The following is a 12,969-nucleotide window of genomic DNA, read 5'->3' on the forward strand; positions in this document are numbered from 1 at the left end:
GAAGCAGGGCTGCTGGAATTGGAGCTGGGAACCATATGGTATTCCAGCGCGTGCAAGGCCAGGACATTAACCACTTCGCTATCACGCCAGGCCCTAAAGTCAGGGGTTTTTAAGCTCTTATCCCCAAACTGACTGAATGTTGTACTGTACAAAGTTCCCATGTATTCAATCAAGTAAATGTAGGAGACAGGAAGGAAGCTGCCTAACCTAACACAATAGGAGGCAGGAGGAAACTGGCACAGAGCCTCCAGAGCCATTTTGTTAATTAACTTGAATGGTGCAACAGTTTCCATTCTGTCACTGAACCCAACAAGCAGGTACTAATCATCAACCTGCTGCACCCAGTCACAGGATCACTGACCATCAGGGAAACAGAATTAAAAATCAGTAAGGAGATTTCTCAGACATCTGAAAATGGGTCTATGGGATGAGCCATCCATCTCACTCCTGGAAATTCACCCAATGAAAATAAAATCAGCATATAAAAGAGTTATTTGTATCTCATGTCTAAGTCACCCCCAACTCATGGCAGACACGACATGAAATGAATCCACATATTCCATTAACCATCAACTAGATAAAGCAAATGTAGCATATATACACCAAGGAATACTACTCAGCCATAAAATAATTAATGAAGTCTTGTCATTTAGGACAAAAAAGGTTGTAAATGTAGACAGTTATGCTTAATAAAACAAGCCAGTGTTCAAAAACAAACATCCCCCAGCTACAAGCTACTACCTAGGCTGCTTTCTTATTTGGCAAGTATTACATTGCAGAGGGAAAAGCAGCCAATAGCTTGCTGGCATTCTGGGCTTTCTTCCTGATAACGTTGTTTTAACTCTATCAGTGTGTAGGCATACCCTACTCTGTAACATTGCACCAACAAGGGTGTGGAGGTTGAAAGAACTGCTGCTATCCACTTGCCAGGTTCAACGGACTGAGATGGAGACATTGAGGGCTTTTCATGTGGTTAGAGCTGTAGCTTTGCACCTCTCCAAGCCAAACCACTGCACATACCCAAGTGAACAATAGCTGAGGATGGGCGTGGTCCAGGTATGGGAGAAAGACAGTGCCATGGACCACCTTAGTCCAGGTTAAAGACCCTTGGGCATGCGTGAGATCTGGGACCAGGGGTTTAAAGGGCTAGCACACCAAGCTTTCTGGGTCAGGCCACAGCACTTGTTATTTGGAGAAACCCATTAGCAGTTTTTGGCATTTGCAAACATCATGTCCTTTTACTTCCTGATGGCCTCAGAAAAGTCAGGTTCCCAAAGTTTGGGAATCAGAATATCTGAGTTGTGTTTCTGGTCTTGGTACACAGACAACATGAGTATGCCACCTACATTGCTGGCTCCAGTGCAAAGAAATCAACAGCGCCAGTGGAACTCAGGCTGGTCTATGCTGGAGACTTGGGATTTTAGCTCTTTTAGCATGTGGCTGCAGCTGGAGGAATTCTGGCTGCTCTGGGCTGGAGGTTTGGGCAGAACTCAGGCTAGCCTTGGCTGGAGGACTTGGAGTGTGGGGTTACAGAGGGTTTGGGTGATGACATAGGTGGGGGTGAGCAGCAACCTGAAGGTTCATGTCCAGGTGAGGAATGACTTCTGAGGGACTGTCTTGGACAAGGCAACTATACTTGCATGGCTAGATCATGGACTCCACCAGTGAGAGTCAGAACAGGAATGGGTAATGTGAGGCTGGGCCATGACACTAACCAGCGTGTGAATGAATCAGGTCTCAGAGTAGAATCTATGGTGAGCATGTGGGCTCACCCACGTGGAACAGCAATATCTGCTGGCCCTAGCAAGATCTGTGGTTGGCAATAGGACCAGCTGGGGAGCTAAGGGATCACCCTAGCTGGATTGGAATTCCCACTGGTGAGTGTGAGAGATGGAATGAGGCAGTAGCCTGGGTTAAACATGGCCTACCTCATGGAGAAAAGTTTTCAACCCATGCATTCTCACTCCACATTCTACACTCTTAACAATTACTGGGCACTTCCACCATAAAACATGACATTTTTATAACAAGAACTAAATGACAAAGGAAATGGATACTAAGAATGAAAAAAAATGTCATATATTCTAGGGAGTATAAAATGTGATGAGTTATAAAATATCCAGAAGAAGACAAGAGAGATAAAGATGACATTGTATTGCAGAAACCCTAAGGAAGTTCATAGCAAAGGAAATCATATTAAAGAATGTGTCAAAAAACAAGTAAATAAAAGAGTCTCAAAAACGAAATAGAACGAGAGAAGGAAATTATCAAACAATTTATTAAAAAAACAAAACAAAACAAAAAACTTCTTGAAGTTGCTGACTTTTCAGAAGGAAATTTGCCACTAGTTTTTCTTGTAGCAGAACTTGTTCAAAATCAGAATGCAGTTAGCTCATAACTACAAGCTGTTTTCATGCTTTTAACAGCACAGCCTTCAAACTATGACCTCTTGTTTACCAGACCTCAAGGAACCAGTAGCTCAGCAATGATAGGGCTACTATCATGGCTAAATATACTCAGTGCTGGATTCCTCTCAGTCTTTGAAATGTTCTTTCTAGAGTTCTCCATTGGTTTAGTGAAGAACACCAGCTCTGTGCTATTGTATGAAGTTCTCCCTGTCCTATCCTGCTCTTGCCTCATGAATTTTTTTTTTCAAAAAATATTTCCTAAGACAACTCTCATCATCACTGATTCTGTTTAATGTCTGTTTCCTGAAAAACATAACAGATATGTAAACAGTGATGCACTCAGAACCCAACATAATGAATTCTTAAATCTCTGCCCAAAGTCTATCATTTTGAAATCTCTAAATGAGAAAATCAAATTTTTCTAAAGACTGGTTAAGTGAAAACATCCAAGCAGATCACATCATATGACCATATGATTAGTTTTCCCTCCAAAAATTCAAAGTGAATTTGTTACTTCTTTAAAGTTATATTTCATGACACAATGGGGTAGCTATAGTGAATAATACTAAATTATAACATATACAAAGAATTGGAAGGAAAGATATGATATACTCTACATAGGTAGAAAAATATAAAACCAAAGCATGATGACTGGTGCTGTGGTCTACAGTGCTGGCATCCCATCTGGAGTCCTGTTTGAATCGTGGCTGCTCCACCTCCAATCTAGTTTCCTACCAATGTGCCTGGGAAAGCAACAGAAAATGGCACAAGTACTTGTGTCACTACAACTATTTGAGAGATCCAGAAGAATCTTCTGGGTCCTAATTTTGGCCTAGCTTAGCCTGGCCATCACAATTATCTGGAAAGTGAATTAATGGATAGACTACAAATGGATAGACACAATTCCTTTGTAACTCTGATTTTGATATAAATTAATATGTAAATAAATAAATCTATAATCACAAAAAATTGAGTTGCATGATTTGATCAGTTTTTACTTTATGCATTTGTTGTAAAGCTATACTCAACCCCATAAAATGTACAATATTTATGAACATTTAAAAATAATTAGACAATAAATTGCATTTTAAATCAAAGAGAAAAGAAGTGTCAGCTTAGAGTTCAGTATCAAGGAAAACTAAAATAAAATTTGAGACTAGAAACAAGATGTTTTGAAAGATGCAAAATTACAAGAAATTAATATGGAGGCAGCAAAATAAGGAATTAAGACAAAATAGAAGAAAGAGAACTAGGTAAATAGAATCCAACTGAGGAAAAAAAGTGAGAGGAATACAAGGTATTCCTAAGAGCAAGTGGAAATGTAGGTGGCCGTCATATAGAGGGCAACCCCTACAGGCTAGAATAGATAGAGAGCACAGGAGGTTAACTTCAGGAAACCAATCACAGTCCAGATACGTTACATGCTTAAATGGACTTTTTTTAAAATCTTGAAAAAAGGTTTAGGACAAATAAGAAAAGTTTTTAAAGCTCAGCATTAATGTCATTTAATCAACAGAGTGGTACTAAGGCATAATCAGGGTACATGACATAATTTAGTTATCAAACTAGCTATATGGCCATAATAATGTGAATATAATTATTAATTTAGTTGTGCTGCTGATACTTTGGAAAGAGAATATATGACAGCTGTGTATATAGTGAGGAATGAAGAAGAATGCACAACAGAGTACTTCAGGAGGTTTTAAGAGATACGTTCTCTAGCTAGTACTTTTAGAATGGAAAAGAAATAGTTTCTCAAATATAAAATTCAATGATGGAGGAAAACAATATTAGAAACAGACTGAAAAATAGCATAAGACATTTATAAAATATTTTTTAAAAAATGCTATTTCCAGTGTTTAGGAAATAGACCTGTGTAAATGGCAAAGGATTCATTTTCATTAGAAATCTCTCAATATACGTTTTAAAATTATTTATATGTCTTATTATACCTTGATTAAAGTAACATGAGAAAAAATAGAACCGAAAATTGGGGAAGTAATTAATTTCAACTATGGCATATTACATTTGCTAATTTATATTAATTGTGTTTTGAAACTCCATGAATTACAACTCTATTGTCCAGTATAGGCTAACTTCTATATGATCTTTCTCATTTTTATGGTATATATAATTAAATCACCAAAGATATTAGAATGTTAATGTATGACCAGGATATCTAGGATGATATACTCACAGTTTTCTTACTAGATACAAAAAAGAAAAATACACTTACCTAAATTTGTGAGAAGGTAAGCAATTTTTTCATATGCCTATATTAAAAGAAAATACATAATAAATGCCATGTGCTGGTACTTACACATTCAAAGAAACAGCTAAGGTGTAACTTGTAAGACGGTCACACTTGGTATCATGTAGACACATTCACTGAATGTCTGAATTTACATTACTGAATTTTCCAAATTATGAAGACAATGAACATGATTGCATTTTTTGAAAAAACAAAATCGTTTTTCTGATTAAGAGAATTGTAAGTCAAAACTGTTGACCTTGTAAATAACAATCACAAAATAATTTTCTTACAATATTTTCATTTTCTTTTACCACATACTGCTCTGAATACCACATATACGATTCAATTAAAGGACACACATCTTACAATATTCCAAGTAAATATATTTTTTTCTACAGAAAGAAGAGTGGCATATATTTCTAAATACATGTATGTGCATGTAGACATATAATAACAAGATTCAAAAACAAGTTCCAACAAATAATTTTAGCAATATGGTCTCCCAGAACTCAAAATTCAAAGATGTGTATTCACACACTTTGAAGATTGTTATCCTTCCCTGACAGTTCTTTTCACAGAAGGTTGCTGAGAGTTTTCTCAGGGTTATTGAAAATCACATCATACAAGAGTCCAACTGTATAATCAGCTAATGTCACCATGATAATGAATTATAAAATGAATTCACCCACAGCAGCTTGAATTCAAAACTACAAAGTGCAGAAGACTCTGTGTTTTAAATATAGCAAAATATATGGTATGTAAAAACAATCACTTTGGCAAGATTTACGTGTATCTGTGATGTGTGCCCTGGAAATGTATGTGGGGAGGGTAGGCGGTGGGGGGGGTTCAGAGACAACTGAGTCTTATGGTCTTTACCAATACCACACAAACACAACCCACACATACGATGCCAAGCTGAAAAATTGAAACTGTAAAAAACAACACATTAACATTTGCATAGGCTCAAATTCCTTAATTTGTACACATAAATCAGATTAAAACTTTTTCTTTTTTATTTGAGGAACTAGATGACATTCACCAAGTAACCATGTCTCTATTTTTGTGGCTCTTAAATCTTAATGTGAGGAAATAAATGCAAAACAAAAATGTGTTGGTCTCAAAGTCATAAATTCTATCAGCAGAAAAAAAAAAAAAGACTGATTTGAAGAGAGTAGTGGTTGTTAGCATCCTGCTTCATACAGTGTTGAAGCAAGCTTTTCTGGGAGGTACACCTTGTAGCAAATGGCCTTCTAGCTAGCATGAAGTAAGGAATGGGGTCCTGAAGAAAGCTGGGCTAAATAAATTCTCTCCATATAAAGACGCAGTGATGTAGATGCCCGGAGACTGACATGGATTTAATGAATTTCTCCAAGGGGATGGAGGAGAAAGGGTAGGAGTGGCAGCAAAGTAGTAGCAAAGTCGCAAATGAAGGCAGCGAATTAGTAGGAGGTGAGTCAGAGACATCTCAGAAATAAATACTTGGGTGTGTGTGTGGGTGCAGGCAGGGCAGCACTTCAAGTCACAATAAAGATTTTAGAAAGCACTGTGGACTAAGAAGTCATCTCTCAAATGCATTTATTGGGTGTTTTGTAAAAATCAATTTGTGGGAGAAGGAACAGCATACGGAAGAAGGAACAGCAAGACAGGAAAAGGCATGGGTGTGTGACACTTGTTTAGTAGTATTCTGAGTCATAGTCCCACAGGATAAACTTGATCACAAAAACGAACTCAAAACAGGCTTCTGCAGAATCAACAGGAGACTGCTCTTTCCCAGTAATTTACTTTTCTGAATTGCTAGGAGCCATGGACATGAATGAACTAAACAAATAAATATTTTTTTTTAATGTAAGTCCTCTTATTAAGTGAGTCACTTGGCATTAACATCTTTGCTTTTTAAGATCTGTGGCCTAACTATTTGATCTACCCTATTGCAAAATATCCTATTTGCATTACAATTGTTACCCAGTGGTAATCTGGTATTAAGGAAAGTAATCAGGTCCATGAAAAAGAGCATAGGTGTGTATGTTCTGGACTGTACAAATTAAATGGTTGAAAAATGGGAAAGAATCCAGAATCAGCAAAGAACTTACATTAGTCACATTAGGGATTTAGTGTACATAGATTATGTATGTGTGTGTGTGTGAGAGAAAGTGAGTGCATGTGTGTTTTTTTCCTTCTTATGTACTCTGCACAACACATGACATTTATGACAACAGAAGGAAAATTAATGGAATTCATTCATCCCCTAAATGATTCAATTGATCTAATCTTACACATTTGAATGATAAATGACAATTCTAGTTTTGTCAGAAAATTTTAAAAGCCATGTGAGGTTAGGCAGTTGTGATATGACAAAATCTAAGTAAGACTGAAAACAGAATTTTTCAAATTTCATATTTCTGCTTTATTATTTATTTTATTTATTATTCATCAGTTTTATTTATGTAGCTTATTTGTTATTTTATTTATTTATTGTATTATATTTTTGGTAGTATTTTCTGGTGTGATGCTAACTATGCTACACAGGGCATCCTTAACAGCATGTATGTTAAGGTGGCTGCAAAATTTTTAAAAAGGACAAATTCAGGAAAAAAAATTCCCAATTTCAAATTCCATCCTTCCTTATTCTTAGTTATGTCTAGGGATGGAATTTTAAAAATAATGAATTGATATTTTAATTATTATTATGGGTAACTTGGTTTTAGAAGATATATTTTCATTTCAGTTGTGCATAAATAATAATTTATATTGAGAGCAAATTGCACATCATAATACAGATTTATTTTTAAATGTTTTGGCTTAAATTTAACTTCACAAGGAAGATTCTAAGTGGCAATCCAATCTGTCAGTTTTCCAGTTGATTTAATTCAAAATCATGATAAAATACTTTTTAAATTGCTTTCATGTTTTGTAACATGGTCTTGTCATCAAATTTTTAATATATATTTGCCCACAATTTTCTTCCAGTTACTATTTACTTGGAATGCCAAGATCTGCCAATTTAGACATCTTGAAAGAGTTTGTAACTTTGGTTAAAGTAACACTGCAAGCCTAAAAGACATTTATAATTGGAATAAAGAAAAAATATTACAAGTGCATGCTCTATGAAAGATGTAGCTAGGATATTTGGATTGTAATATATATTTCAGATTTATGAAAAGGGTATATTGTAAAACACTTTGAAGGACTAAGCAGAAACTTGTAGATAGAAAATTGAGAAATTACAGCTCTGCTTGGAAGGAACTTCCACTCACAATGCCTGGGAAAAGGCAGGCATTGTAAGCACTGCAACACAAGATTTCAGAAAAGAGATTGCTTTGTTCTACTGGTAGAAACTGACAGAGAACAAAGAAACGTCCAATCATCTTATAAGCAAGAAAAAAAAGGAAGAGATTATGCAAGTCAACATAAGAGACTGAGAATTTTCAAGATGAAGAGATATTCTCCTGGTGTGACAAGGGAAAAAAGGGCATTCCAGGCTGAGGAAACTCTGTGAACTAAGGCAAGAGAGTGAAAGGCAAGTGTCAGAGGGCCAAATGAAAGTGGTTCTGTGGTTTGGTTTGTAGGGTGGTAAGAGGGGTGAGCGAGAGGCAACTTTGCACAAGAAGAGCAAAGAAAGCCAGGTCTAAATTACTAGAAGGATTCCCGGGCCAGGTTAATGGATTTAGAATTTTGTTTGAGGCAATGCAAACTAAGAAATAGTCTCATACAGAAAGTAAAGTGATTAAATTTGCAATTTAGAAATATCTTTTCAGCAGTTGTATGTAAGGGAGAGAGGAAAACGTTATAATAGAGTTAAGGAGATAACCAGTCAACAGCTTTTAATGGTCAAAACTTAAAATGATCAGAAGCTAAACTCTAAGTGAGGATGATAACCAGGAAATGTTTCAGAGGTCATAGGAGCAAATTCACACTAGTAAATAGATGATAAAATAAAGGAGATAGGGAATCAAGATGGCAGAAGAGAATAAGGACACATTTAAACAGACAGAGAAATATTAGTGTGAAGCAAAGAAGACACATTCCAGGAAATAGGAGAGGAATAACAGCAGCAGAGCAATGCCTGGAGACTGACAGACACAGGAAAGCAGCAGAAACAATGCTGTGCTATGCTATTGCAGTGACTGATACTCAAATGGAATTCAGCAAATGACGATCTGAACTCCACTGGCAGCCAGAACTCTACCATCAGCAAGGTGGGAAGGGACGTTTACCGGGAGCTGTAGAGGTGAACATAAAGAACTGCCTGCCCTGCCGGTCTGTTTGATTTGACCAGGAGCAGAGACAGAGCAGCAGGTCCCAGATGGGATGTACTGGAACAGGGTGGATTTTATAGTTGAGTCTGCCTCCCTAGAGCCAAATCAGGTGTCATTTTGTTTAAGGAAGCAAGGGTTATGGGGCAGGACTGTGCATGCATGGAGCTGGGAGTGAACTCATTTCCGACTCAGTGAACTGCAATGACAGGTTTCACCTAAGACATGTCCGGATAGCCCTCAGACCTGAAGGCCAGCAGATCAAGAACTCTAGCAGTGGCACATCAGGCACCATTTATTACAATGTGGCAAAGAACTTAAGACTGAAGTGAACAACAGTGAGTTGTATGTGTGCTGAGCTCGGCGAGCACTCACTGAGCTCAGTGCATTGCACTGGTCCACATAATACCGATTATACAGGCATTGTACAGGTCAAAATAGGTCCGTGTGGCACCCAGACCTAAAGGTCAACAGGTTCCTGCAAGATCAGTACCACCAACAACCTAGCTATATAGGACATATGGTGTCTCCCTAATCCTGGGACCTGCTCCAACCAGAAGTGGGAGAAAGGTTGTACACACAACAGTGCAGCCAGAACCTGGGGCTACAGAGACCATGATGGAAATCTAACATAAGAAGCCAGACCTGAAACTAGCTAGAGGGAGTGGCACAATTGACTTCAAAGAGCGGTGTGCCAACTGCATTAAGTAAAATTGAACTATAGACCTGTGGGTAACATAGCTTAGAAACCTGCCCCAAGGAGAAGAATCTGATAACCAGAAGTACAATAATCAAGAGCAAAAGAAGAGAAAAAGGCACAATAAATATTACTGAAGACTCCCCTGTAAAGGAGCAAAGCCCTTTTACAAACCTCAGAGTTAATTGAGGAAGACATCCAGAAAAATGGGGGATACAGAATTCAAAACACTTGGTAAAAAGCTTCTTATCAACAACGAGAAGCATGTAAAGCAGGCATTCAAGGAATTCAAGGAATATGTCACACTGGAAATGAATCAAATGAAAGTTGATATATCAGAAATTAAGAATACAGTGGAGCAAATTAAAAATATAGTGGAAAGTCTCCAAAATACAGTGATGGAGGCAGAAGAAAGAATCTCAGAATTAGAAGATATTTCCTGTCACCAGGAGGAAACAAACAAAATGCTGGAAGCAGAGCTGGATCAGGCCAAAAAAAGTATTCAAGAATTGAAAGACACTATTAAAAGGCCAAATACAAGAATCATGGGAGTCCCAGAAGATGCAGAAAGAGAAGCTGAGATAAAAGGTGTATTCAATGAAAAAGGGAAAATTTCGCTAATCTCTAGAAGAAATTGGGAAACAAGATCCAGGAAGGGCACAGAACTCCCAACAGGGTTTACCAAAAGCGATCTTCACCAGGACAAATGATAATTAAGTCCTCCTCAATCAAACATAAGGAAAAGATCCTTAAATGTGCACATGAAAAAAAATCAACTGACATATAAAGGAATTCCAATTAAACTCACAGGAGACCTCTCACAGGAAACTCTACAGGCAAGAAGAGAATGGAGCAGTATATTCCATATTATAAATGCAAAAAAAATTGTCGGCCTAGGGTAACATACCCAGCAAAACTTTCCTTTGTCTTTGAAAATTGAATAAAATTCTTCCACAGTAAAGAAAAGTTAACAGAATTTGCCTCTTCCAAACCTGCCCTACAAAGGATACTTCAAGATGTTCTCTTGACAGAGAAGAGCAATAGCACCAAACAAAACCAAATGCAACAGGAACTCGCAAGATGGCCGACATAGGAGGATGGTTGTGAGGGAGCTCACAGACAGAGAGGGATAGAACGCGGCAAAAGCGTAAGTGGAGCAGCATAGAGCTACAGGGAGAGGAGCGTGAAGTTCCCTGGACAGTGTGGAGCCAAAAAAATCCATACAACTTGGAAGAGCAACCAGGAAAAAAACAAAACAAAATAAAACAAAAGGCAGGGAAGACGGCGTTCTGCTCCAGACCTGCTGAGTCACGTTTGGGTGAAGCCGCCAGGAGCCGCAGCCGCAGCCACAGCCGCAGCCGCAGGAGACGCAGGAGCCACAGAAACTGCCAACAGCCGCAGCACCCACCACAGACGCTGCAGCCGCACCCACTGCACCCACCAGGAGCCGCACCCGCGGAGTAGGTCCTCGCCAGCGGCTGAGGCAAACTGCAGGAACCTGAGGTTTGAGTGAGCTGGGTCGGGGTGGCAGTGGGTCGAGGCTCCCGGAGTTAACCCTCCAGGGGCACGCACAGAGCCTGAACATCCTTGGTGCTCATCTCCCCACCTCTCCCCCCCGGAGATTCCAGCATCTGGGGACATAGGACAACTGCCTTGAAATTGCCAAAACTGTGTCTTGGAGGTGACGCACAGCGGTCCTGTGCGCTGAGGAGAAGGGCAGAAGGCACACCGAATGCTCCCCCGTGCCTTGCGGACCGGCACACAGCTAGGTGGTACTGATCCACAGGAACCCATGCACGCCTCTGGGGTGGGCGGTCCCGTGCTGCTGGGGTGGGCGGACCTGCGCAGGAGGCCTTCCAGAGAGCACCTGGAACACCCCACGCCCTACAGTCCCATGCTTGGAAGACATACCAGGAGGGCACTGCAGACCTGCGTGCAGGAGGTGTTCCCAAAGAGCGCCTGGAACCTCCATGCCTTGCAGTCCCTGGCACTGTTGACACACCAAGAAAGCACCTAGAATCCTCCGTGCCCTGTGATCACAGGCACAGGGGGCACACACAGAGGGTGCCTTCATTCCCCCACGCCCTGTGGTCGCATATGTGTAGGGGACAAGCTGAGAGTGCGCTTTGAATCCGCTAGGCCTTGGAAATAGCGCCCTGAAGTCTAGTGTACTAGAGACACACCAAAAGTGCCTTGAAAATTCCCGCACCCTGCTACTCCACCCCTGCAGGCTCCGATCTCTGCAGGATAGCGCTGGGAGACCCCTCAGCACGCTGGTGCCTGGGTCTCTCAAAAAGAAACACTAACACAATGGGAAGAAATACCAGAAAAGGTAATGATCCAGATGAGAGAACCAGCACCCCACCAACAAAGGATCAAAGGCCAATGTCTATTTCGGAGATGTGAGATGAAGACATGGAAGATCTACCAGACAAGGAATTCAAAAAAATAATGTTAAAATCTGTCAGAGACAATGCGAAGAATTGGGATGACTTCAAGAAATTCAAGAACCACATACTCACAGAAATACAACAAATGAAAAGTAAAATCCTTGACTTAGAGCACAAAATTGAGAGCCTAACCAACAGAATAAATACAGCAGAAGAGAGGATCTCTGAAATGGAAGACACGCAAAATGAACATACCCAGCTCATTAAACAGCTAGAGACAAGTCTGAACAAAGCCAATAAGACCATACAAGAAATGAAAGACAACCTCAGGAAATCGAATATTAGGATATTGGTCTTCCTGAAGGAGCGGAAAAAGAGTCAGGAATGCAAATGGTACTTGACGAAATTATACAGGAAAACTTCCAAAACACTTGGAACATGAACCCTGCCCAAATCCAGGATGGTCAGAGAACTCCCAGCAGATATGACCCAAAGAGATCTTCACCCAGACATATGGTGCTCAAGTTCCACTCCAACGAAGACAAAGAAAGAATTCTGAGACAAGTACGAAGCAGAGAAAAGATCACATACCGGGGAAAACCAATCAGAATCACTGTTGATTTCTCTGAAGAGACCTTACAAGCAAGAAGAGAATGGACAAAGATCTTCCAAATCCTGAATCAAAACAACTGTCAACCAAGAATAATGTACCCAGCAAAGATCTCATTCGTATTTGAGAATGAAATCAGATACTTCCATAGCAAAGAGAAATTAGAAGAATATGCCTGCACAAAGCCAGCTCTACAAAATCTCCTTAGAAATGCACTAAATCCAGAAAAAAGGAGGTGAATCATGAGCAAAGATGGCAAACAGGAAGGTCTCCCCACTAAAGTCCACACAAGGAGGGGCAATTACACAGATATCAACACCCACAAAAACACATACGTATGGCAGGGCAAAATCGCAA

General features: G+C 39.5%; 1 protein-coding gene across 1 annotated transcript in view; it reads right to left on the minus strand.

Annotated features, from left to right (window-relative positions):
• ANO3 (anoctamin 3) overlaps positions 1-12,969 on the minus strand; it is a 166,121-nt gene that overhangs the window by 29,328 nt on the left and 123,824 nt on the right. Inside the window, exon 16 of the mRNA XM_004585446.4 lies at positions 4,645-4,681. Within this exon, the coding sequence (XP_004585503.2) occupies positions 4,645-4,681 (37 nt within the window). The remainder of the gene's footprint in view (positions 1-4,644; positions 4,682-12,969) is intronic.

This window comes from Ochotona princeps, chromosome 4, assembly GCF_030435755.1.
Source record: "Ochotona princeps isolate mOchPri1 chromosome 4, mOchPri1.hap1, whole genome shotgun sequence".
NCBI lineage: Eukaryota > Metazoa > Chordata > Mammalia > Lagomorpha > Ochotonidae > Ochotona > Ochotona princeps.